Source organism: Colletotrichum fioriniae (assembly GCF_027942845.1).
Source record: "Colletotrichum fioriniae strain IMI 355084 chromosome Unknown scaffold_1, whole genome shotgun sequence".
Lineage (NCBI taxonomy): Eukaryota > Fungi > Ascomycota > Sordariomycetes > Glomerellales > Glomerellaceae > Colletotrichum > Colletotrichum fioriniae.
This window is the reverse complement of record NW_027076837.1, coordinates 5,082,084-5,108,505: the sequence shown is the minus strand read 5'-3', so window position 1 is coordinate 5,108,505 and position 26,422 is coordinate 5,082,084. Positions and strand designations below refer to the sequence as shown.

General features: G+C 52.7%; 6 protein-coding genes and 1 non-coding gene across 7 annotated transcripts; 4 read left to right on the top strand and 3 right to left on the bottom strand.

Moving 5' to 3' along the window:
* Positions 1-2,100: 2,100 nt before the first annotated feature.
* On the top strand, positions 2,101-2,841 carry N0V96_001291 (uncharacterized protein; the record flags this gene model as incomplete). The annotated part of the gene is made up of 2 exons (XM_053192065.2): positions 2,101-2,305; positions 2,462-2,841. 2 exons carry the CDS (start codon positions 2,101-2,103, stop codon positions 2,839-2,841), a joined length of 585 nt encoding a protein of 194 aa, XP_053050673.2.
* A 1,637-nt stretch (positions 2,842-4,478) lies between these two features.
* On the bottom strand, positions 4,479-4,571 carry N0V96_001290. Its single transcript has one exon. It is a non-coding gene; the product is annotated as a tRNA-Pro (tRNA).
* Positions 4,572-7,898: 3,327 nt separating this feature from the next.
* Positions 7,899-8,840, top strand: N0V96_001289 (uncharacterized protein; the record flags this gene model as incomplete). The annotated part of the gene is made up of 2 exons (XM_053192066.2): positions 7,899-7,905; positions 8,083-8,840. 2 exons carry the CDS (start codon positions 7,899-7,901, stop codon positions 8,838-8,840), a joined length of 765 nt encoding a protein of 254 aa, XP_053050674.2.
* Positions 8,841-9,805: 965 nt separating this feature from the next.
* N0V96_001288 (uncharacterized protein) lies at positions 9,806-10,603 on the top strand (the record flags this gene model as incomplete). Its single annotated transcript, XM_053192067.1, has 2 exons — positions 9,806-9,919; positions 9,998-10,603. The coding sequence occupies 2 exons, from the start codon at positions 9,806-9,808 to the stop codon at positions 10,601-10,603; spliced, it is 720 nt and encodes a 239-aa protein (XP_053050675.1).
* Positions 10,604-11,967: 1,364 nt separating this feature from the next.
* On the bottom strand, positions 11,968-13,638 carry BNA3 (arylformamidase; the record flags this gene model as incomplete). The annotated part of the gene is made up of 6 exons (XM_053192069.2): positions 11,968-12,362; positions 12,450-12,767; positions 12,831-13,000; positions 13,061-13,133; positions 13,198-13,457; positions 13,577-13,638. The coding sequence occupies 6 exons, from the start codon at positions 13,636-13,638 to the stop codon at positions 11,968-11,970; spliced, it is 1,278 nt and encodes a 425-aa protein (XP_053050677.2).
* Positions 13,639-16,927: 3,289 nt separating this feature from the next.
* N0V96_001286 (uncharacterized protein) lies at positions 16,928-18,424 on the top strand (the record flags this gene model as incomplete). The annotated part of the gene is made up of 1 exon (XM_065756196.1): positions 16,928-18,424. The coding sequence occupies one exon, from the start codon at positions 16,928-16,930 to the stop codon at positions 18,422-18,424; it is 1,497 nt and encodes a 498-aa protein (XP_065615436.1).
* An 812-nt stretch (positions 18,425-19,236) lies between these two features.
* On the bottom strand, positions 19,237-21,354 carry GUT2 (mitochondrial glycerol-3-phosphate dehydrogenase; the record flags this gene model as incomplete). The annotated part of the gene is made up of 2 exons (XM_053192072.1): positions 19,237-20,054; positions 20,130-21,354. 2 exons carry the CDS (start codon positions 21,352-21,354, stop codon positions 19,237-19,239), a joined length of 2,043 nt encoding a protein of 680 aa, XP_053050680.1.
* Between the last annotated feature and the right edge of the window lie 5,068 nt (positions 21,355-26,422).

The following is a 26,422-nucleotide window of genomic DNA, read 5'->3' as shown; positions in this document are numbered from 1 at the left end:
GAACGCCCAAAAAGGGCAAACGAAATTCTTCTTAGAGAGACCCCTGATAGCTCAATTTACGGATAGACAAAAACCAACTTTTAGTATGCGCACACCTCTCGCAATGTGATTGATCATCATCAGCCAATTGGGATGGGCATGGTGATCTAAAGTCCCTTGTTGGCTTCCGTTACGATGCACATGGAGCTGCGATATGCAGATAATCTATCACATCGTGTCCACATATCGTCGCTTTCCTCTGTGCGAATTACGGATACGTTGTCATTTATCGTTCGCCCCCAACGTGACGCTGGGCGTCGATTCAATCGCTTACTTATTCAGGGGACTCGTAACCGAAACCGAAGAGCCGAAGAGACCGAGGAATATGTATCGGCTTTTGATAGCGCGATAAAGACCCCCAGCATTATTAGGTTGTGCTTCTTCAGCACACAATCTGCAACTTTATTTGGAGTTGCTGCGGCCTTACTGCGACCTGCCACATTGATCTCCAGACAATTGCAGCGCGACCCCATTCCGAGTCCCGACGACCACCACGTTCCGTCGGCTCGGAACTGGCACTGCAGAAAGCGCGGAACCGATCCGAGGACAATGCTTGAACCAAGTTGAACCAACATCAGGTTACAGGCCTGGAATGTGGGATACTCCGTAGTTTCCCTGAATAAACACGTCATCATCCTGAGACTCCCCCCACGCCGACGGTTTTTCCGGCTGTCATGCAAATGGCAGACATTTCATGTTTTCTTCATCCCACCGGTGTGCGGCAACTAGGGCGGCAACTAGGGCGGCAACTAGCGGGATTTCGCGGTTTGTTTCTCAGGCTCTTAGCTAATAAACTGCTAAGTCAGCTTTCTTGAAAATTCAGTCCCCGATTTTCGATCACCGCGCCAAGACGTACATAAGGAGGGCCTCGGCATCTTTTTATCTATGAAGAGGAGCCCCGAACTGATTTTGTCTACAGTTCGGCGTTCAGATAGCAGACGACGACGCCAAAAAAGCTGATAAGACCCGCTACCAAACGACGGACTATGGCCGAACAGCTCAGAAAGACTCAAAGAAGCATTTTCTCATTCACCGCCCAGTGTAACCTAACCAAAATCGCACAAGAATTATCAATCATCAACTCCACTACTCCGAGGTTTCGACGAGGTTCAAATGCCTCAAAGCCGTTGGCATTCGCAGATTCCAGAGGAGGTCCGAGACGTTGGAGGATTCTCGCAATGTGACATGATGAAGCCCCCCCTCGCTGCGGACACTTCTACCTAGGACAGTCCGCCTCATAAATGCCAAAATCGATGTGTAGCTTGCGAGGTATTATTCTACGAGTGAAATGTTCAGTAATAGACTACTCTGACACTTTTTGTTTTCCGTCTCCCGCAGCCTGCAACGTTGATCCCTAACCGCCCTGGCCGATCCGACTTCCTCATTGGGCCTCGAACCTCCATAATCCTCAAGCTTTCTGACTCTTCAGACCGCGTCAAGACTTGTCTGGTCTCCGAGACGTTGGAAGTTTCCCGAACAATAACAGCCAGGGCCACTGTGCCTGACTTGCACCTTATTTTACTCGCGGCCCCTCGCCTCAGGTTATTTACATCCCACCTGGAAACGGTAAGGTTACCGCTATACTTTCCCCCAAGTCATCGCAACAACGACATACTTGGAGGTCCATCTGGTCTCTGTAACGTGGCCTGCGACCGCGGGCGGCGCAACCCGAGCTGCGGCGAGGCCCAGGCGGCTTTTTGAGGGGGTCCGTGGAGGACTCCGTCTATTGTACTTAAACAAAATGGAAGGCTAATTTTCCATCTTGGCTCGTTCTTTTGCTCAGGTGGGAGAACTGGATAGATGTCAGAAAGGCTTGCTGAGCAAGCTCTTTACCTATCGTTAATTCATTCATTTCGTCGTCGTCGCTGGATGATCTCTCGCTCTGTTAATCAAGCCGGCCTTGACAACGAATCAGTACGACCAACGCCACAGCCGCAACCAAATCCACCAATCGAGGAAAGGACCGCACGACGTACCATCCCGGTAGTTGCATCACCGCCGCCTGCAGCGCTAGCAATAACCGCGGTCGATACTACCCAACCTATTCGTATTGAGAGAGCCATGGAGTACACATCCGATAAAGAAAAGCCCTACGGGCCGGGCGAAGACCCAATGCAGAAGCTCGACGAAGAGAGCGGTAGCGATGGTATTGATGAGTTCAAGTCACCGCCGCCATCGCCCACTAAGCCGACGGGTCCCCCGAATGGAGGCTTGAAAGCCTGGATGCAAGTTCTTGGCTCGTTTTTCATTTATTTCAACACATGGGGTAAGTCATAAGCCGGACTCTCCGCCCATACAATGATTCTGGGCCATGTGCACTGCCATTTTTTTGGCAAATGAGATCCCGCGGCTCCCGCATAGCCTGCATCAATTTAGGGATGAAGCCAAGCAATGAGCGCGTTTTGAACTAACAATATTCCAGGACTGGTTGCCAGCTTTGGTACCTTCCAGGTCTACTACGAGGGTCACCTCCTGAAGGAACACAGCTCTTTCGCTATTTCCACAATTGGCTCGTTGCAGAGTTTCCTAATGGTGTTCCTGGGTCTCTTTGCCGGCCCCATCTTTGATTTGGGATACGCCAAGCAACTCCTTTGGGTGGGAACCACGTTGATCGTCACCGGGTCCATCCTCCAAAGTCTCAGCCACAATCTTTGGCAACTCTTGTTGACACAAGGTCTTTGTGTCGGCGTTGGACAGGGAAGTTTGGCTGTGCTAGGAGTTGCTATCTTATCGCCATGGTTCACTACTAAGCTACCCATGGCAACCGGTATTGCAGCAGCTGGAAGCGGTGTTGGCGGGTAAGTCGTCCCTCACCAAAAATCTCCGGCTCAGAAAGTATCCCGCCGGCTAAGGCTGGCATCCGTACTAACATCGTCTTCTCATAGCCTTGTATTGCCGATTCTCTTCAGATCGATCCAGCCAGAAATTGGCTTCCGCTGGACTGTGCGCACCATGGCGCTGATCGCGCTCACAACTCTCAGCATTTCCATCGTGACCATGGAACCGCCCAAACCATCGGCCTTCAGAAGACCCTTAATTGACCGCACTGCCTTCAAAGACGCCCCATACCTACTGTTCGTAGGCGCCTGCTGCCTCGTGTTTCTTGGCATGTACACTCCATTTGTCTACATTCCGGGATACGCTTTGGCGAGGCATGCTGTCAGCACCGAGATCGACAAGTACCTGCTTGCAATCCTCAACGGCGCATCGATTGTCGGCCGCACCGTACCAATCTTATTCACCGCTCAACTCGGTCGGATGAACATGCTCATTGTCGCAGTAGCGGCCTTATCTATCTCGGCATTCTGTCTCTCGGCAGTCACTCACACTCCTGCGTTGTTGGTGACGGTCATCTTCTATGGAACTAGCAGCGGAGCCTTTTTCTCTCTGCAACCGGCTACGTTTTCTCTTCTCACGGAGGACAAGAAGTACATCGGAACCAGACTTGGCATGGCATACGCCGTGATGTCTGTTGCTCTGTTGCTGGGTTCTCCCGTTGGCGGCGCACTCGTGCGCTCTGTCGGCTACGTTAGCGCTTGGATCTGGGCAGGAGTGACCCTTGGGCTGGGTAGCATTACAATCGCATGTTCGCGAGGCATGGCAACTAAGTGGGATTGGAAGAAAACACTTTAGTGCCCCAAAATTTGCATAACCAGATTGGTCTATTAATATAGAGATGATACCCTGATAGATTTCTGTAGACTAGCTTAGCCTAGATGACTCACCGCTTAATGCTTACAAGATGTTGATGCCATTTATCCGGATGTATTTTGCTTCGTCTCATGTGTGATGTCGAGGCTAGCCGAACCAGCTCTTGGCAGCTAGTCTTTCATCCCATGGGACTACGAAATTCCTATAAAGTAATGTAATTATGAAGTAATAAACGCTATCCGCATGCTCTTGTATGGTCAGTAGATTTCTAGGCAGATGCTCTAGCAGTGAGCCTCATCTGAGGCATTTCCCACCTTCCGCACAAGTTTGGCTCTACCGAAAACAGTGAGACAATTACTAATGGTCATCCCAGCTCGGATGAAAATTGAACACGCGGCACGCATAGAATTAGTTGTGTCAGGTACCATCTGAGGTGACATTTCACGCGTCCAATTAAGCATATTTGACAGTTCCTTTCTTTTTATGTAAGTAGCGTATGCCCTCTGGGCACATACTCAGCTTCTTGGTCCCTATTTTCTGAGTCAACTTTGTCTTACTCCACCCACTCGGCGCAGTCTACCCTAGTTAGCATAGATGAAGTCAACATAACGGAGCACCCGAGGTGTCGGAATCTTCAGCCAACGCCAAGAAATAAATGGGTGCTCCATACGTAGTTTCCCATGGCAAGCCCAAACCTTCCGTATCCTTGGTAGAGAACCACCGGTCCTACTTCAAAAAGGACCCTGAGCTCCACTACGGAGTCAGTGGAGATCAGGCAAGAGGGTTAGGGCCCTGGCCAGGATTCGAACCTGGGGCCTCTTCCAGGTGGATTTGTTTTATGACGACCCTAAGGAAGAATCATACCGCTAGACCACCAGGGCGTTGACAATCTCACGATAGTCGCTGAGTTGCTGGGAGGGGCGGCCGTTGTTTCGCCTGTTCATCCTCAGCGAGTGTTGCGCAGATGGCGTGACTTATCGTGTTGCTTCGTTCAAGAGAGCGCACAGACCGCGACATGACTGCTTAGGATAATGAACTTGATGTGACTCTGTTGCTCATGTAAATGTGAAAGGTAAATGCTTGTTTCGGCGGTGCTTGATGTTGTGTTGTGAGAAATAACAATTCGTGCGGATGGTTCAAAGTCTCTGGCGCCTTGTAGCCACTTACTTTACTCATGGGAGCATTCGATTATGCCTCCACGCTTTTTTTTGATATTGCAAGCATGCTGAGACTCAACCAAGTGCTGCAAAGTAGTTGCGGAATATCCTTTTATTCCTACCTAGTAGATACTTAGCTATTGTGCTCGGGAACCATACGAAACTGTGGTCTCGTGGGTGACTTGAATCCTTGCGGCCGTCGACGGCGTCTTTCGACCGTCGTTTCTATTCGCAAATGAGTCCGGCGCAATGTCATTGGAGCCAACCACATCAGCTGCATAATCTATTCCGCTACAAGACCTTTGGTGCTGATTCGACTCGGATTCGATGATTGTCTCCCGCTCGCTGACAATATTCTTGCGACACCTCCTTCCAGACCATAAGTTAGCTTCGTTATCGCTACATTCTGCTTTTCCCGAACTCTCTTCTGGAAGGTCATTATGCGACTGTAATTCGTACGATTCGGATTGCATGTTGCCTCTTTTCCTGTTGTTCTCGATGACGGTAGAGTACGGCAATGATCTTTTCCCGCTCTTATTCGTAGATCTAGTAATCCGTGAAGAAATAAAGCTTGGCAGGTATCGGACAAAGAAGGGCTTCAATCCAGGGACCGAGGCGCACACAATGCCGGCATTCGCTTCGAGGAAGGACCAGTTGAACTGTTCGGCTACATCCCAGCTGTAATCGCACTCTTCAACAATGGAGGAAGGATGATCGTCCGTTTGATCGCCGATGCACAGACACTACGTAGCAGTTAGGACAAGAGTGATGCTTTGAGGGAATAGGATAGATGGAAGGAAAGTAGGGGTCTGACAATGCGCCGGTGGCGAACAATAGAATGACAGAAACCTTCTGCCTCCGAGCCATCTGAAGTGGAATAACAATCTTCAACGGAAGCAGAAGGATTACGACGTCCATAATGATGTTTGCGATGCTGAGGATCATATAGATAGTCTCTTTGTCGACGCATCGGGCAGTCTGTAGTGCCTCTGCGTCCCATGATGCGTAATTAGGGCGACAACCGAAGATGCTTAGCAGTTGGTAGGCCACAGAATAAACGATGACAATTCCGATGAGACTTATGACTAAAATCCGAAAGTTTCGATCGGGAGACAGCCGCAGGTAGAGAAACAGGAGGGATAGTTTCGCCAGTACGACACTGAGAGAATACGTCATAGTCGTACATGTGCCGTACTATTGCCAATTGAAGTCAGCTTTCCGAGAAAATACCTTGCGCAGAATCCTACTTCGAACTCGATGGCTCATATCCTACTTAAAGTAAGGTAAGGATTATTGGGCAATCGTCAATTTACAATGAGAAATCCGGGATTATAATCGGCATAAGTCTCCTGCCAGAAATGCGATCCAACGCCAAGATCGATCACTAAGTCGGTGAGAAAAAGAGCAGCCAAGATGACAGGAACGAGTGCAGACTTACTCTTCATTCCTGTGGCCAAGAAGGCCATGCTCATGATCATGGAAGTGATAATCAAGTCTGTTTCCTAAGTGTTAGTAGGTCTCTCGGATCACCGGGTCCCGGGATACAAGTATCCGTAATTATTCAACTTACAATCGTCAACGCCTAGACTCCGTTTTGCGACGTGTAGTCTCGTAAATACTTGAAGGAAAACAGCCAACAAGGAGATGACAGTCGTCAAGACACCTGCAGCTATCATATCGATGCTGACTGTCCTAGCTGCGAATCGAGCTTCACCGACAGGAGGCTCAGCCATGTAGAAAACATGTGCGGCAGTCTCCATGGCGGAAATCTCGAAATATTGAGGGTCTCAGGAAGGTGAGCGAGAGATGATGGACGCAAGCAACTGTGAACTCGTTAAAAGTGCATTCATTGAGTGGGATACTGTAAATCTTGAAAAATATTGGGTGTGGAACAATGATCGACATTATAAAGAACAGTTGGTTCCAACATCTGAGATTAATCAGACATTGAACCATGTCTCGGTGGCTATCCCATTTAGCATCGTTTTCCAACAACGACTCTTCTCGGAAATGTTTCCCAATGGAGGCTCTCATGTTCATCAAAGATGTTGTGGATCACTTGATCACTTCGTTGGTTCTCATGCAAGGATGTAGCCCACTGCATATGCATTTTCGCCTTGCAAGGGGCAAGGTCTCCAGTAAACATGTTGTCCAGTTGGTAATGAATTGCAGCCAAGAATGTCTTGCGATTTTACACAACATCCGAGTCTTGGGCCACTCTCATCATTTCCTTCGGGGTCTCTCCTACATGCCGGCTAGCTAAATATGAGAATGACTTCAAGTTTACGATGGACCTCCAATCCGAATTCGCAGTCTAAAGTTGATACAAAGAACAAGGTATCTCAATATACGAGAATAGGCTTATACCTATGCTTCAACTACGGACCCGTGTCTGTAAGATCACTCTCTAAAAGATGGACATCCTCGACATAGAGCATACAGGCAGCATCCGTTGCGCGAAGTGCGGGTAGCACTAGGATCTCGAACCCACTTAGTGTTTCGATATCTCGCTTGGACGTATGCTACGTTGATCATCAGGATCAAGTGCCTGAACGTCTTCATGTCTAGTTCTACTGGTATTTTCAACGGTGACGCTAGTCTACGAATCGCATATGCTCCCTTATTCGTGCATCAAAGTTCGGCCGCGAGATGGGATCTTGGCCCATCGGAGGCAGCACGTTGGCCGATATGCGGAGCCAAGGCACTAGAGTGCCGGATCCTAGCCGCGGAGACAATGGCTCTTCTCCGGAGCCACCGGATGCCTGCCATCGGTGTATATGATACGATTCAATGTGATAAGCCGGGGTTGAAGGATGTCGTTGGAACCAGGGTCATCAATTCACAACCAACGCCAGTTTCGTCTTGAGAAAGTGCATGTGGGATTGCCGATCAGAAGTTTTCTTTGGCTGGCTCCCAAAGACACGAAAGCATTTTCTTCCTTATCTATAAGCTTTCTTCGGCAATCATGTCTAGCTATTGTCTATCATACCTTACTCTCATCGGTGCATTACGAACTTTACTACTACATAAGACCAGTCCATGATGTCTCAAATGCAAAGTGAGAAAGAGAAGCATCCGGAACTTTTCAAGCCGGACTTTACCATTGATAGGCGGCAATGCAAGCGCGTCGTACCTCTTGAGGTCTTGGCTCTGGGAATGTCTAAGACCGGGACGTCGTGTAAGTCACTTCCAAGTAGGCCCAGGCTTTTGGATCGATCATTCTAACAAGATCCAGCTATGCAGCGAGCACTAATGATTCTCGGTTACAACGACGTCTACCATGGATTCGCCATGGTCGCAAACATTTGCGAAGTCGAAATGTGGATGGAGGGCATGCACGCGAAGAAAACCCCCCAGCCAGGCCAGCAACCGTTTGGCCGCACAGAATTCGACCAACTCCTCGGCCACTGCGGAGCCGTTTGGGACATGCCAGCCAACTTCTTCGGACCCGAGCTGGTGGCAGCGTACCCTGAGTCAAAGGTAGTCCTCGTCGAGCGTGATATCGAGGCCTGGTACAAGAGCTTCGACGAGAGTATCGTGACCGTCGCCTTCAACCCCGTCTGGCGATTCTTGTCGTGGTTACGAGCCAAGTATGTGGCCGAGATTGACGATATCACCTTTACGTGGTTGAAGTACACCTTTGGTGCAGATACAAAGAAGGAAGTCCTCGAGAAGGCTCGGGATGGGTATCGAACCCACTACGCGACTATTCGGAGAGAGACACCCCCTGATCGGTTGCTCAACTATAACCTGAGGGACGGGTGGGAACCATTGTGTGGCTTCTTGGGGAAGCCTATTCCAGATGTTCCGTTTCCCCATGTCAATGATCATGATGCATACCACGAAAAGCTTCATATCATCATCAGAAAGGGTGCGGTCGCATTTGTGAGGAAGGCGACATGGGTTGTAATTTCCGGACTGATAGGTGTGGTGGCATATAATTTTAGGTGGAGGGAGGGGTTACTGGCAAGTATTGCAGGAATTAGCAAGTGAGCAGTAGCTAATACAAGTAAACTCCAAACCCTCGAATTATTCCGGTGAGATTTTTTAAGTCCGTTGGCTTTGACTGTCGATATTTGATGTCCGTTTATAGCGGCGTGCCTCGTGACTCTTCAAAAGGTCAGTCAAGTCATAGGCTTGTACAGTTTATGGAATGAAGAAAGAACTGATGGGACAGCAGAAAACGAGGGAAATTAAGTGAAACCTTCGAGTCAGACATGAATGATCAGCAGAGAAACCGAGTGAGATTGCTTTGTGGCCTTGTGCGAAATTTCTCCTCCTGCCTGGTGTGAGGCAGCCGCGTGCGATACTGAAGCAGATAAACATAATAGAGTCCAATGTCAGTGAGGCACCCTCAAAATACAGAAGTGATTACCCCTCAATAAATGTTTCAAGCTCGTGTTCACGGAAATATTGTTATAGTATCTTAGCCGACTTGCCTTATCTGCCTATGGTCCGCTGTTGCCTTGAAAGTCTTCTTTGGTATTCACCTGCTTCTTGCCGTTGAGAACGGCCGGACGATCGTTCTTTCTTGTTCAGAATAGAATGTTCACCCAATAATATGAGTGAATAATTCCCTGTCACTTGGAACTCGCTCACTATCTCGCCCATCCTCGTTCCCACATTGTCTGCCACAGCGCTCTCGATCTCATTCTCGTACTTGCCTTTGACTTCTCCCGCCCTCTCACTACCTTCCAACATCTGCAGCCCATCTGCCACAGGTCCTCCCATAAAAAGGATCTCTTCTCACCCGCTGGTCTGCAGATTTCATTCTTCTACATCCATCTCATTCCTCTTCTTCCAGGATTCATACTTCTATCCGCCCACTCCTCCTCCCTCATTCTTCGGCACAATCGCAACCTTCAGTGTTGTACATTCTTGCATACTTAATTGCAACTCTTCGCCTCTCATCACAGACGATCCAATTCTCATCACACTCTCATCAAGACTCATTCATCATGTCTTCCGCCGGCTCTTCCTCCGAGGCTGCTACTGCCGCCAAGTCCGTCCTCACCGATCGCGAGCTCGAAATTCTCAAGCACGCTTGGAGCTCCTTGAAGAGCGCTCCCGAGGTAAGATCTACCCTCATTTAACACCTTCACCGTTTGCCTCACGTATTGGACACCGCTAACTCAATTTTCATCCTGCAGGTTGACTACGCCAAGCTCGCCGCGGCCTGCGGCATGACCAACCCGCGCTCCGCCTCCAACGCCTGGAGCGGCATCAAGAAGAAACTCTTCTCCGATCTCCCCGCCCAGTCCAGCGACAGCGCCGCCAGCAGCCCCGCCAAGCGCAAGATCGCCACCCCGTCCAAGAGAAAGGCCGCCCCCGCCGCCGCTGCTACTACTAGCTCTGACGACGCCGACGAGCTCGCTGCCGCTGCTGACGCCAACCTGAACTCGGACGGCGAGGAGAAGCTCGTCGTCGAGTCGCCCGTCAAGAAGAAGGCCGCTGCTACTCCCAAGGCCGCCGCCAAGACCACCGAGAGCGACGAGAACGCCGACGAGGAGGCCGAGCCCGAGACGCCTGTCAAGAAGAAGGCTACCCCCGCCAAGCGTAAGACTCCTGCCAAGACCAAGAAGCCTGCTGCTGCTGCTGCTGCCGCTGCTGCTCCCGAGAAGGCTGCTTCCGAGAATGAGGAGGCCGCTGATGGCGAAGACGCTCCTGCCGCTGATGTCGCCAAGCTTGAGGTCAAGGATGAGGCTTCCAATGGCGACGTTGAGATGTCGGGCGGCGCGAACACTGGCGAGATCTGAAGGATCTTGTAGCTTGTTTCTTTCCCCGTTGCGGTATCTCGCTTTCACTTTCGAGCCTTACGAATCTCTTCTAATAGCATTTGGAGTTTTTTCTGGTAATGGCAGTTTGGGGGCCTTTTGGTAGCTCGGACCGGCATTTAGGATGACACGGGGGTAATGAGGACGGGCATCGCTTGGGTCTAGATCATGGTTGAGACAACTAGGTCTCGTGATACCCTCATAGGTTTTCGGATAGCTTGGTAGGCCTGAAGACACAGGTTAATAGTTACATCGCATCATTGCACATGTTGTTTCCTTGGATAGGTGCGCTCGTGATGTTGTTCCCATTGCCGTGTTGTCCCTCGTAAGCCTCCATGTTGCCCCTCGTTCGGGCGAGGACTTGAGCATGTGAGAAAACTAACCCTTTCGACCGCGTCGCTTTATCTAGCCAAATCACGTAAGTTCTGACTCGCGCGACTTCTCAATGGTGTGATGCTTGAAGGCGGAGCTTGACCTGGCGTTTCCATCGTCCCATCCGCCCTGTGCCAAAGGGATGCCAAAGGGAGGGGCCACCATCCCTTCATGAACGTTGCGACAGGCACATGAACCCCAGACAAACCGACACCTTGCAGAAAATCTTCACCAGCCGTCAATCATAATCTCCGACATCAAGAAAAGAAGAAAGAAAGAAAAAGGTCAAAGCAAACACGTCTCGTCTCGCCCTCATCGCGACCGTCATCTCCACCCTCGCCAGCGTCGCCTTCGCCGTAGTCTGCACCCAAGCCGAAACCTACTGCGGCTCTCGCCTTCTCAAAGTCGGTTAGTATCCCTTCATCAGATCTTCTCATCTCTCGTTTAAAATCCTTCATGTTACCTCTTGCCTAACCTCAAGCGTAGATGCAAACAACCGTAAGGCGATTGAAGGGGCCTTGGCGTCAGGCAGGCAGTCCATCGACGACGCGCACATCAATCAGTCCGTCTTCTGGTGCGCACCACCAGGCGTACCCGTTCCGGGCGACTCGGGCCTCCTCTTCGTGACGTACTGCGGTCCCGAGAACGTCTGCCAGGAAGGTGGAGCGCTCGGGGGCGTCGGTGATGCATGCGCGGCGTCTACGGGTGGTGGGCTTAATCATCGGCGCCATCACCATCACCATTGAACACTTGGATCTATGTCTTGATGCGTAATGAAGCGTGGATGAATGTTTTATATCAACTACAAATGGGGCGGAAGAGATGTATTCAAGGGAGAAACTATATGGCTCGGATTTTGTCTATTCACTCTTTGAAAAAAGGTAGAAGAATATGGGAAATTATGACAAGGCATGGTACATACTCGTGTCACATCAACTTGGCGCCCTCTATGAGCACAGCCGACCATCTGCATCTCATTCCTTGATATACTTCTTCAACCCGCGAAGACGCTCCTTGGCCGTCTCAAGCACTTCGTCCTCCTTGCAGACCGCGAAACGGATGTAATCCGCAGCAATGTGCGCATTCTCGTCCGTGTAGAACTCGGTGGGCGGGATGGCGGCGACGCCCACCTCCTGGATGAGGAACCACGCGAGCTTGAAGTCGCGCGGGCGGCTGGCGACGTGGGGAGGGAAAGGATAGTCCTCGGGCAGCTTGACCTTGGCCATGTTGACGAGGACGAAGTAGCCGCCCTCGGGCTCCGAGTAGGGCATGCCGAGCTCCTTCCATACCTCGTTGAAGCGATCCATCTTGCCCTTCATGTCCTTGATCGTCTCGTCCCAGAAGCCTTCCTTTTCGGCTTGCTCGAACCCTGTTTGGACGCAGAGTTAGTCACACTCGGATCCAAGGTTGAAGGGGGGTAAAGGATGCAGGTGGGGGAGACAAGGGGCAAACATACCGACGGCGCAGGCTTCTTGCAGAGGCGACACGGAAGAGTAGCAGATGCGAGTGTGCGCGGCGGAAACGTGCTGGATAAGCTCGGCAGGACCCATGAGCCAGCCCACGCGCCAGCCGGTTGCGTAAAAGTTCTTGCCCGCGGAGCCAACGGTGATGGTGAGGCGCTCGACCTCGGGGGAAAGCGTGGCGATCCTCGTGAAGGGAACGTAGTACAGGCGGTCGTATACCTCGTCGGAAAGGATGATGATCTCGTTCTTGACACATAGGTCGCCAATCTTCTGGAGCTCCTCCTTGGAGAAGACTTTGCCAACGGGGTTGTCTGTGTCAGAATGTCAGCAAAATGTGCCCTGTACCCGGCGTTGCAAGGGAAGTGATGACGAACGCGGTGTGTTGAGGACAATCATCTTGGTCTTTGGTGTGATGGCGCGCTCAAGCTCGTCAAAGTCGATGGTCCAGTTGGCGGCGGACGATGTTGCCATGGCGCCGTCTGAGGGAGGATGCAGGGGAACGTAGGTGATCTTGCCGCCGGGCATCTCAATGTTACTGATGTACCTTTCAAAAGAGTCAGCGTATCTGGGACGTGTCTTAAGCAGTACTCATGGTCTAGCCTACTGGTCGAAGAAGGGCTCAAAAACAATGACCTCATCACCGGGCTCAATAAAGGCCATGAAAGCACTCAGCATGCCTGGCCACCAGTCAGTCCCTTGTTCTTAGATCGTCTTACTCCTCTTCAGGGCTTCTCATCGCACCCTCGTTTGCGCCAGTAGTGATGGTGACCTCGGTCTCGGGGTCCAGCTTGCGGCCCCAGTGAGGGGAGTAGGCATCCGCAATGGCCTTCTTGAGTCTCGGGCGGCCCTTGGTAGGGCTGTACTGGTTGCACTCAACGCGGTCCAGCGCTTGCTTGGCGGCGTTGATGATGAAGTCGGGAGGGTTGTAGCCAAAGAACCCCTGGCCCATATTCACAATGGGCTGTTTGGGTGAAGCGGCAGCGGCCTCGTTAATGATGGACCTGGTCTCACGGTCAGCATGTTGCACTCAATTGCTCATCATCCACCGACAGAGATGCGTCAAAAGCAGCGCTGGCGCATACTTGTCTCTCTCTCTCACGACCGGAATCTCAATACACACCAGACATCCTGTCGCCTGCCGGCGACGCGGGCCGCGGGCTTGAGCTTGCTGCTGAGAGACATTGCGGTGGACTGGAAACCTCGTCTGGCGGTACTGGTGCTGATGATGCGCGACCGGAAGAGAGGGAGGACGAGGGAGGTCATGAAGAGGGCAATGGATGAGAAGAGGAATCGGAGCGGCACGGCGAAGAGGGCTGTGAGTCGGCCTCCTCGATTACCTATCCGTAGCACTCCAGAACGAAGCTCCGAAAATTGGAAGACGCTGATTTGCTTCACGGCAGCTCGAGACCCATTTCCCGTCTGGAGTGTTTGAATGGCGTAATCGGCCGTCCCGATGTTCGGTGCTGCAGTCCACGCCCTGTGGCGGGGTGAGCCGGCCCAATGCGCTTTTTGGCGGGGTAAATATTTCTTATGTAATCTGACTGAGCCGAACCGGGGATTCTCCGGTGCAGTTGGAGTTTTACCCCGCGATTCTTCGATCAATTAACCCCAACCTCATTCATTGTCGCGCAGAGAAACCCGCAGACTCCAATAATACATTGAGTTTACGGGAGACTTTAGGCAGCACAATTTAACCTCTTTTGGCTGGGATTACTCGGACTTTGTTGTACGAAAAATCCGAGTCCATAGAGGAACGTTTTCTCCCTGATGACAATTGAAGACACCTGAGGCAGGGTACGTTGCCGCCAGCTATTTGGGTCTGGATCCGAACTTCGGGTGTCAGCCTCCCATCACAGCCGCAGATGCCACAGCATTGGATGCATGTGATTTACAATCCATAGAACTCTTTTGTCGATGTTTTCCTGATTTCAAATGCCTTCGCTGGGCATGCTGTCTTGCATGGATCAGTCAAGACACAGTGCCGTCATATGAGTCGATGCTGGTTAAGGATTCGCGAGCTAGGTATCACGGAATCCTCTCAAGTTGGCCGTTGTATCAAGTAAAAGTCGCACGAACGTATCATAGACCACAATATCCAAGCGGAAGGGTCACTCTAGGACAAGAAAGACGGTTTAATGCAGGAGTCCAGTTGTGCTAGAACTACAGTTGACGCCAGTGTCAGCAAAATCCTCTTTGTGGTTAGCTTGTAGAACCACCTGGGTGTGGCTATGCGCTCCTCAATTCGTCCGAAAAACAAGGCTTACAAGGCGCCTTTTGACAATGTATTGTCTATTCTTGTAGTCTTGCCGTTTACTTGCTGCTTCCGTGATCCATCTCTTTCCCTCGATGGCAACCTCGTTACCATAAGTAGACGACACCGGCCCCTCTTCCTGCCTACTTTATCTCATCCATCTATTATTTGTCATATTTGTAGTCTTTACTTGAAGGTATCAACTGCGTTATACAATTAACACCAAGATCCTACATTGCCAGAAGCTCACGATGCACTTCCCAACTCTTGCCTTGATCATCTCCTTCACCACTGCGGTCATCGCCAACCCGGTGGATCTCGAAGTTAGAGACGACTGGGCCAAAGTGGTCTCCTTCAGTGACGATCTCTGCAACTCATACCAAAGCACCTTTGAGGTGACTGGCAGCGGTGCGTACCGATGCATATCCGTCACCAATAAGCGATCTATCAAAGTCCTTCAGAAGAGTTATGTCTATTGATTACTCCCAACTCAGGTAAAATCTAACCCCCTCCAGGGATTGTACGATCAAGACGTTCAGCGGGTCGAACTGTGGTGGCAGCCACTTTACCCTTCCCGATGGCGACCTTGACTGCCACTCCGTCTTGCATGCGTCTGTCGAGATCTCGTGTTAGAGACTGAAGAAACGAGCTTACTCGGTGACGAGAATCTTGTGGGGCTTTTTGTCTTTCAGACTTATGGGATGTGAGAACGATAGGTGAGATACTTGAGACTAAGGACAGAAAAGAGAGAAAAAGGGGGTGGGGAAAACCAAAAATTGATGACCACCTCGCAAATCGAAGTGCTGTCGCATGACGTACCTCAGGAGACTTCACTGATACTCTACCCATCAAGCATTTTGACTGGTGGTCTGTGGCAGGTGAAATGCTGTTGGTGCCTATAGCACCTCCCTGTGTTGAAGATGAGCGAGTCCCTTTGCGGCCGACCTCTATGGTCAAACCTTCTGGCTAGCGCTGCTGTATGACTGACTACGATCCTGTATTATACTATGCTGTTTAAATTTCAATCATTCTTTGAAGTTGAGCACGTACTTGGAGCTTATAACGCGCACCACGTACTTGATAAGCAGTGCTTTTGTAAATATGACGTGGCTAAGCATAAAGCGTATACCTGACTCAATGACCTTGTATTTGAGTGACTGTCAGAGCTGACCATCCAACCTCTCTCAAGACCTCAGGGGAAGAAGAAGAAGAAGAAGAAGGCTGGACATCGAATGACGGATCCTACGCAAAACTTGACAATATACACTGCATCTCTTCTTATAATCACTCAATGCGGATCTCCGCTTGAAATAAAAAAGTAATTCTAAGACGTCAACATCAATCACTACAAGCTAGGGTTGATTTGCACAACTTGTCTTTCGGTATCGTCATTCCCGTGGTAATTAGACCATCGAGCAGATTCAGTAACCGTACCGAATCCTTGCGCCTTATGACTTTCTCGCTGCTAAGATGATTTGCAAAATTTCTAGGTAGCTACGAACTGAAGTGTAGAGTTCATATACTTGTCCCTACTCACCTAGTATCCGAGGTACTCGTCGTGCTGTTTGATGGTAAGTTGCCTGTAACGTCAAGGATTCGACCTCCACTCAATCTGCCGTATTCCGACTGCTTAAAGAACTCCTTCTCTGATTGGTCAATTGTCAAACTACTACTAACAAGCTGGGCGGAAAGAGGCACATTCGTCCCGTGTCAGCTAAGCTTTTTGGAGCATTAGCGCGGCAGGCTACGTCCCCCAATCTCCCAGCTCTGGAACGTCCTTCCACTTTGTACACGAATAGCAGGGCCCAAAAAAAGTTGCACCTTCCACACACACAGTCCACACTCACCCACCTTCCGAACCAAACAAGCAAGGAAGCTGCATGGCACTTTCCCCCTGTTGCGACTTGCGTGTCTGAGAATCGTCGCCCATTCCAGGCATTCTTCAGGCACTTCTTTCCTTCCATGCTCCAACAAGAGAAACGCGGCTGAGGGGACGTACCTTCCTATTCGTCACACACGCGCGGCACAGGTGTCGCCTCACACAACCATGATCCCCAACTTAATCTCATCGACTCCCGCCTGCCTCGCGGCGCAGTTTCCCTCTCCCTCCCTCACAATGCCGTCGTCGTATTACACGAGCCTTGCCCTCGCCGAGCTCGACTGCATACCTCTCCTCTTTCCGCCTGCGATGCGCTGATCCACAACTCCCCAAATCTCAATATGATCGCAGTCAACTCTCGCCTGCGAACGATCCTGCCCCTAGCTGCTCTCTTCGCCCTAATCCTCGTTCTTGTTCGATTCCACGAGAGCATTATCAACCTAGACTCTCTATACAATTTAGCAAAGCATACCAAGACCACGCCACCATCTTCGAGTGGCAAGGACAACAAGCAATCGCTCTCCTCCGAGACCCCAGTCTACAAGCCAGCGCCGACGTACACCTCGCCTCCGGTAATCGACCCCTTTCCCCTCCTCGCCAACACCGACTCGCCGCCCCCCTCGATCCCCGCGCACAACGTCCCGCGCAACGGCCTACACAAAGACTACGGTCTCGATGCGCAGCCCCCGCTCTTCATCGGTTTCACCCGCCAGTGGCCTATCCTCCTCCAATGCGTCGTTAGCTACATCACAGCAGGCTGGCCGCCCTCCAGCATCTACGTCCTCGAGAACACGGGTGTCCAGTTCGCCAACGCCCAGGGCAAACTCTCTCTCCAGAACCAGTTCTACCTGAACCACACGACGCTCAAGCGACTAGGGGTCAACGTCATCCAGGCACCTGCCCTGCTCTCCTTTTCGCAGATGCAGAACATGTTTTTGCACGAGGCGCACAAGAACAACTGGCCATACTACTTTTACTCTCACCAGGACGTTCTCGTCTTTTCCTTTGAGGACGGCAAGGACGACGTCCACCGGCCCGGGGATCGAACATGGGAGTTCTACGATGAGGAGGAACAAAATGATATCATGAACCCGGCCGCGGCGGGACAGCAGGGCTACCGCACAATATACGAGAACTGTCTGCGCGATCTCGATACCACATTAAAGCGAAAGGAGAAATGGGGATTTCGCTGGTACCAATACGACCACTTGACGCTGGTGAACCGCGCCGCAATGGACGCCATTGGTGGGTGGGACTCGCTGATCCCATACTACGCGACCGACTGCGACATGAACGCGCGCCTGGCCATGGACGGCTGGACGATGAAGCACCGTCGGGCGGGTATCATCAACGACATCTCGACTCACCTCGAAGATCTTTCTGTCCTGTACAGGGTTCCGGGGACGGTCCCGAAAATGGTCGACCCTGAACCCCCCACCCCCTGCCTCCGCCCCCCGCCGCTGGCCGAGAAGAAGCCCGAGGACGAGAAGACAAAGGGCGACAAGCGAGACGACGAGCCCGCGGCGAATACCACTGTCGTCAACGAGGCGGAGTACTTCCGCGCCGTGGTACAGACGGGCCTGGAAATGACAGACTACAAGTACAGAGACAGCGACCACAACCGCAACTCGTGGCAAAAGAGCCAGCACGGCGGCGAGGGTGAGCCGTATTACTACGACGCCGCCGGGTTCGCAGAGGCATTTGAGGTGCTCGTCGCTGCTGGGCGCCGGGTCTTTGAGCTGAAGTGGGGCCGCGGCGGGTGCGATATCGCCGAGGGGTTCGGGCTGAAGATTACGGACCAGTGGCGCGTCTTGCCTCCGGAGAAGAAGGATAGATGAGATGGGAGTGTGTGGTTGAATGGGCTTTTTTTTTTTTTGCGCGAGTCACGGCGATGACGTCGTTTTTTGGGGAGTGCGATGTCACTCACTGGTTTCATGGAGTCGATAATGACTCGTCACATGCGGACCTGATTCGGTGTCCCAAAGAGCTCGAAAGTAGTCTGGCGATATAGCGTCAAGACATTGAGAGGCATAATAGAGTTAGACAAGTTTTTTCCAAGCATCATTTCACCGGGTCAAAACAAGGGAAAGGGAAAAGGCCATTAGCATATAATGATATGATATTCAATGGTCAAAGCCATCTATGCGGGTAATTTGTGTAAACGCACTAAAGTGCCTATCCAACTCCTACGTTGAAGGAAGAACTTTGTACGGCGTTTGATGCCATATGCTACTAATGAACTGGGTAAAAGGGAATGGAAAATAAAAAAACCAAAAAAGGGTTGGATGAAAACACAGATGAGAAGAATCGTACACACAGTCGGTGCTGCTCTCAAAATGCCAATCCCCCTTTGCCCCCAAAAGACGCCAATACCCCCGTTCTATCTAGGTATCCCAGGGTTTTCGTTTCGGAAATCCAAGTAAAAAAGATTTCAACACACACACAGTGGAGCTAGCCTATCCATCGGCTCGGTTATACCAGTTTTTCTGTGTAAAAAGTAGAAAGACTGGATTTCAACTTCTTTTCGGGCCAAAATGCTCTTGCTCTCACTCCTCTTCGTATCTCCCCCTCACACACGTATCGTCAAAAACAAAAGGAAATAGTAAGACAAGAGAGACACTCATCTCTACTAGAGAGATGCTGCGCTGCTCTATGCCTCGGTAATGTTTCTCGCCAGGGCACCACCAGCTTGGATCTCGTTGGGCGCGAACTTGATCCCGCTAGCCGAGGCCGCAATCTGCGACTTGGGCGCGTACGCCGACGTGGCGGTGCCGCTGCGGAGAACCTCGTCCCGCGTGACGCCGAACTTCTCGGGGGACAGACCCATGGAGCGGAGGAAGTGCACCGTCTCGGTCCACTCCTGGTCCTTGCGCTTGGCGTCCCATCCGAGCTCCTCGGCCATGACGTCGATCACACGCGGCAGGGCGCGGAGCGCGGACTCGGCGTCGAGGAAGGCGAGGCGGGTGCGACGGGAGATGAGGTCCGTTGCCGTGAGGGCGGCCTCGGCGCGGACACCGTGGCGGATCTCGCCCTCGACAAAGGGGAAGTTGGGGATGATGCGCTCGCGGTCGGCGGGGGTGGTGGCGACGGACCAGGCGCGGTCGCCGTAGTTGTGGGCGAGGTGGTGGGCGACGTCGGCGTCTAGGGCGAAGTGGGTGATGAGGTGGCCGGGAAGATGCTTTGAGAAGCCGTGGGCGCCGACGAGGGGAATCTTGGTGGTGATGCAGGCGCCAGTTGTGGTGAAGGGTGCGAGACCCGCGCCGGAGATGTCGGGGAGGGAGACGGGCTTGGGGGCGAGGTTGAAGGTCTTGATGGCTTCGTCGACGGCGTCTTCGGCCATTTGGCGGTAGGTTGTCCACTTGCCGCCGGCGCAGGTGAGGAGGCCGGAAGAGGAGACGGTAACGAGGTGGGAGCGGACGAGGGATTCGGTGTTCTTTGCGTTGGGGTCCTTGACCAGGGGGCGAATTCCTAGCGTGAGATGTTAGTTTTCTAGGTCTTGGAAGCGATATCGGAGTGAGGGGTAGTAAGCGAAGAGAAACGTACCAGACCAGGCGGAGAGAACATCGGCGCGGGAGAGGGCGGAGTCGGGGGTAATCAGCTTGTTGACCTCCTTGAGAATGAATTTGATATCGTCCTCGCGGGCAATGGGCTCGCGCTCGACGGGGGCAGCGTTATCCGTGGTTCCAGCCAGAGTGTATCCTTGCCAGGGTAGAACGAATATGACACGACCGTCCGAGGTGGCAGCATCCAAGAGACCGATTCCGTTAGGGCAGATGTCGCCGGGCAGCATGATGTGCGCACCAGAGGCCGGGGCGACGATGGGCTTGCGGTCCGGGTTGTCCATGCACTCGATTGCGTCGGCAAAGGGGCCAGTAGCGTTAATGACGCCCTTTGCGCGAACGGTGAAAGGGGTGCTACCGGGGTTCTTGACGTCGCGGACTTGCGCGCCCGTGATCTTGCCGGTGGAGGAGTTCTTTTCCAGAGAGGTGACTTCGACGTGGTTGAGGACGGTGGCGCCGTAGAAGGCGGCGGTGAGGGCGAGGGAGACGTTCATGCGGGAGTCGTTGTGCTGGCCATCGTAGTAGACGAGGGCGCCAACCATGTTGTCCTTTCTGAGCTTGGGGAAGGCCTCCATGGCCTTCTTGGTGGAGACGTAGTAGGAGCTCTCGAGGCCCTGGGAGCCGGCGAGAAGATCGTACGCCTTTGTGCCGGCCCAGAAGTAGGGAGTCTGCCACCACTTCTGGATGGGCAGGAGAATAGGCAGAGAAGAGGACAGGTGCGGGGCGACGTTGAGGAAGGTCTTGCGCTCGTGAAGAGCCTCCATGACGAGCTCGAGTTGGGAGTAGTCGAGGTTCCAGACGGCCTTCTCGAGGTAGCGAACACCACCGTGGACAAGCTTGGTGCTCTTGGAGGAGGTTCCAGCAGAGAAGTCGTCGCGCTCGACGAGGGCGACCTTCAAGCCGCGGGTGACGGCGTCCAGAGCAATGCCGGTTCCCGTGGCGCCGCCGCCGATGACGAGGAGGTCGTACTCTTGAGCATCGGAGTTGTGGGCGCGCAGGTCGGCCAACTGTGAGGCGCGGTCCTTTGTAGCGGGGAATGAGGGGGGCACAATCTTGCCCTGGTCATCGCGCTTGAGCTCGACGAGGGCCTTGTCGAAGTTGTGAGCGCCGCGGCCGCTGAGGAAGGTTGAGTAGGCGACGACACCACCGGTTGCCGCAGCGGCAGCGATGGCGACGGGTCTTCTCAGGCTTGAGAAACGAGACGCCATGCTGGCGAGTGTTTCTTGTGTGGTTTCTCTTGTATTCTCTTTACTCGGTGAGGTTTAGACCGAGTCCGAGAAGGACGGGACGATGACGATGGGAGGTGCGTCTGGTATAGGTGACCAGTCCAGGCGTGTAGGGTGAGATGTCCTTTTGGTGAATGCTTTCCCTCGATGGGTGATGTGTTGGGAGGGGGAGGGGTTCACAGGTTGATGATCCTGGAAAGAATCAGGAAGGTGAAGGTAGGGGAGAAGAAGTAAGAATAAGAGGTAGGAAGAGGAAGAAAAGCTCAAGGGCTTAAGAGGGACCGAAGGGGTTGAGAATTGTCGATCGATAGGTAGGTAGATGACCCAAGCAAGTGGGTAGATTCCGGGTGGCAGAAAAGCAGGAAGCTGTGCTCGTCCGGGCTGGTCCGCCTCACCCGCAACTTTGGACTGTTATTCGTGGAATGACACCCCGAGCTCGAGAAGGAATGGTCCCGTTTGGCGCGAGCAAAAATCTTCCGTTGGACTGACTGGGCAGGGCGGGAGAGCAGGGGAGGTGGGTAGCAAAGATGGGAGAGAGGGCGACCTGATGTGAGGAAAATAAAATAAAAATAACGAAACTTGAGCCCAGCAAGAAGAGGCTAAAAGTAGATCGGGGGGTGGAGGGGGTACGAAGATACCTTGTGATGACGGAGATCGGGGGATGGATGGACGGACGGGGGGTCAGACGGAGAGAGAGAAAGAGACATGCAGCTTTGGCCGGTAGCGATCGATGGAACACACGGACAAAGCATAGAGGATGCCAGCTCAGACACAGACAGCTCTTGCTTGGTATTCAAGGTACCTACCTACCTTATTGCTCGCATTGCCAATTGGATCTTACCCCCACGTGGTCGCAGGCGCGTCTGCGGTATGGCGGCATGGCCCCGAATGCTTTACTGATTGATACCTTGTCTGTCCTGACCACCCTGCCAGCTTTTTGCTACCTTACATTCATGCTATGCCACATCACCGTATGCTATCATCTATCGCAGCTTCATCCGCTACATTGTATTGTGGTGGACGGTGGCGGTGGTGAATGACAAACGGTCTCCGGAAGCAGCAGCAATGCACTCAAGTCGGGGTCTGACATCATGGGGCACCGAGCTCACTCCGAGCTAGCAATTAGCAAGCAAAAACAGCACCCAACACTGGCTGAGTGACTGAGCAGAGTCAGGACATGCAGTGAACCGGAGTGAGTGAGAGACACAAGGGGACCCGCTTCTTGTTCGTCATGTCGGTAACGGCGCAGGATCCAGTATGGAGAAATGAATGGGGAAAAGGCTCGCAAATCTGGAGGTGGGAAAGAGACGTCGGTGCCATCCTATCCGTATGCGTAGAGGATCCATAATTGTTTGGTGTTTCCAGTCAGAGCCTCAAATATGCCATCAGGGGTCCGCCTGCACCTCGGTGTCGACAGTCCGAGATGGTGACATGTTTTCGGTATTCCCTCGGTGCGGATGATACATGGAGGTTTGTACCCCTGTCTCGGTGCTCTCGGTTGACATCGCCGACCACTGAAGAAGAATTGGAGAAGGTGCCGCCGGGGTTCCCACAGAAAATAGAAGGAAGGGTCCCGCTGAGGAGCCTGAGATGAAAAGTGCAAGTGGGGTCCAGGAATTTGGAGACGACCTGGAAGGCTCCACCTTTGAGGTTCGCAATGATCGGCGGAATCCTCCGGCCAAACAGTACGTACCTTACTCTTCCACTTTAGCCCCTGCTTCCAGCCCTGACCCTCTTTTCCCGTGCCACACGCGCCTTCTCCTCTTTTTGCTGATTCTCACCATCATCAGTCTCCACTTTGGCAGTGCCAGACGGCGACACTGCGGTCTCGACCCTCGCTCGTCCTCGGTGTTGCATTCCCGTCACCACATCCACACCACAGAGTCACACAGCACCGCACCACCACCCACCGTCCAATACCACAGAGCAGTCCAATCCAATCACGCTCACTGCAGAATCAGCAGCAAGGCACAGTCACTCGCCTGCTGGATCTCGAGACACGCATTGCAGATGCCCTTCCTCACCCAGTCAGCCAGTATTAACAATCACCACTGCCAAACGGCGACTACACGGCGACCAGCAATCGGCCCGGCGAATGGCCCGCGACTGATTTTCTCCTCGTCGACTCCTCCCAACGTCTCCATCAGTGTCCATCGTGGGATGTTTGCCCACACAGCGCCACGCCATACTGCCGCTAACTACCCTTATCCTTTGCAATCCTCACATGTCGGCCCTGTTACAGGGGCCTGATTACTCTGGGTCTCGCCTCACTTCTCAACTTGAGGCCCGATTGTGAGGCTTGCCCAACAGCCCAAGGGGCATCAACCAGCCAAACAATTTCTTTCAGGGCGGATATCTGGTTCATCTTAAGAACCAGATGCCGTGCTCTTCTATCCGTATAACTGCGGACCGTTTTTGGTTCCCGGAGACGGGCGGCTGCATCACACAGACACCGCGCCGCGCCATTTTGGTGGCCGAATCATCGGGATTCACAGCCAACAAACGCCGTACAGTCGAATCTGCCTTCCTTCCCCCTTTTTTTTTCTTTTTTTTTTCAACCTACATATCTTCGACTAGCCCGCCCTCCATGGCATCGCATACACTCGAGACGGAACGCTGCCACCACTTGCCAAGCTATCCAAGTCAGCAAAACTTGCCTTCAGCCTGCCGACTCTTCCCTCCAGACCCAGCTATTTCCGCAACTCTTTACTAATATCGATCATGCGCAACGCCCCTACTCCGTACGCAGTGCAGCGGCCGACGTCCGAGCTCGACTGGCAAGTCACTCTACCTCTGCCTTGTACCTCGACCTTACTCTTGTATGGGTACTTGGGGAGGCGTCCGGACACGAACCCCTCCTGGGATACGACCGCGGTAGGGACACCGTTGTTGCACCCGCACCGCACCCGTACGCTGTAGGGCACACACCCGCCGTCCACCCTCCGTGGCCGCTACCAAGTTTCTTTGCTACACGTTCCACGGCCGTCACGGCCACGCCGCAGTGCCACGCCGAACATCCCGCGCCGCCCCTTGCAACTCGCGTGCGAAAAAAGTGGGAGGAAGCAAGCTGAGGTAGCTCACGGGTCGAAATGCTGCCAATCCACAACCAGTCCACAACTCGGCTCCCTTACCCACGCAAACGGTCACGATACTGTCAACTTTCTTGCTGCGCTGCAAGATGATGCACTTGGCTAGGCTTGGTTGTTAATCTATCCCAGTACTGTGCACAAGGTCCCTGTCCGAGTCTCAGAGACAGCCACACAACCCAGCTCGAAATAGTCCTTCACCCCCGTTGACTTACACACATACGCAGGTCAACATGGCCATCACCCTGTCCTCGTTTGGTGACCTTGATTTGCGTCTAGGTTTCGAAACTCGCAGGTTGCAGCTGCGCCCCACGGCACGTTCGCAGCCAGAGTACCAATCGTAGCACTACGACAACTATCGCACCCAGAGTTCGTCGACTCGCGCTACCCAACCTACCAGCCAATCTGAGTAAGATGGACCAGGTCCCAGGGTGCAACTTGACAGCAACGTTTCCTGCACGTCCACTAGCTCTTGGCTGTTTCTACCCCGCGCTTCCAGACGAAGCACCAGCCAGACACAACCTTATCTCGCAACGGGCAACGTTCGCCGGGCCACTGAATAAGGGCCATCGATCGAAGACAATTGTCTTACGAGTCAGCTTCGCTCAGAGTTTGGAAGCCATCGGCCTCTCATCGACGCAAGCACGATCTCGAAGTTACTATACGCAAAGGGGACACAACGGGCCATTGTCAGATACACTTACACGCAATGTCCGCTGCATGCTGCTCCGCCTCGCATCACAACTTTGCTACAACTTTGCTACAACTCTGCAAACGGGAAACTCATACCGGTGATTGGGTGTCCGGACCACCCAGACAAGATAGTCGTCCGAGTTCCTCGCCATGCGACCACTTGTTGACATCACCTCCCGTCGCCACTCCGTCCAATCCGCGCCCACTCCCGCCTTGACGTGGACAGTAGTTCAGGCGACAACAGACCACTCTCCCCAACTCTGCCCACCTTCAACGTAAGCTAAGTGCACAGTTCTCGCGAATTGCTAGTTGGCCACAAAAGCTTGAACAACGCACAATGGGCCATCCGAAGTCCTCACAATGCACAATCTTGTTGCCTGAGAGAGGATTTCTAGGCATTGGCGAGCTAGATGCACCATGGAAGCATAGGCAACGTGAAGCCTACGCTTACACAGAAGGTCGCTGTCTACCAGCTACTCTGTCAGTCCCCCGTCTCTTGGCCAAAAAAAGGTGAGCAACAAAGGTCAAGAGTCGGCTATAGACGGAGCGCGTGGAAGATGCCCATGGGACCACCCATTTCCCCAAGCTGGGGTCAAAACGGATCATGACTGGGGCTCCAGTCGGTCTTGATACTGCAATTGCTACCCGAGTCCACGAGACCATTGGATTCCAGACATTCCAAAAGAGAATGTGCAACCGCGGACCCAGACATTTGGCGTTGCTGTCAGGGTCAATCTCGACCTTTGACGCCCTCTGAGAGGTCAGAAGCGGGACCCCAGTCTCCCCAATAAGATGCAAGCCCATGCCATGATGGATTGCATGCAAAGTGCGAGCATTTTGTTGGTCTAGATTCCTTCTTGGGTCTGGTGGTGGTGGTGGTGGTGGTGGTTCAGCTGCGATTCCAGCAGCGTGGGCAGGTCCCTCCCGCTAGCCAAGTTGGCGAGCAAGCCCCCCCGTAATTTGGGGACCATGTCTCTGAGCAAAAACCCCCGACTTGACGGAAGAATTGTTCACCTGGCCCGCCCTCGGGTCATCGTGCCAATCTTTCAGCGAAGGTGGCTTTTTTCTTCGTTTCCAAGGGTCTCCTTCACGAACATACTAATTGCTGCCATGGACGCACCGTCGTAGTCTTGAGAGAGAGATGCTTTTGTTTCTTGATGGCACTCTTTCTCTCTTTTCGTTGCGTAGTCACCAGGAGGAAACATTCTTTGAACTTTGAAAATGACTTTGTGATTTGAAAATAAGACACCGCTAATCCAACCCACGCCAAT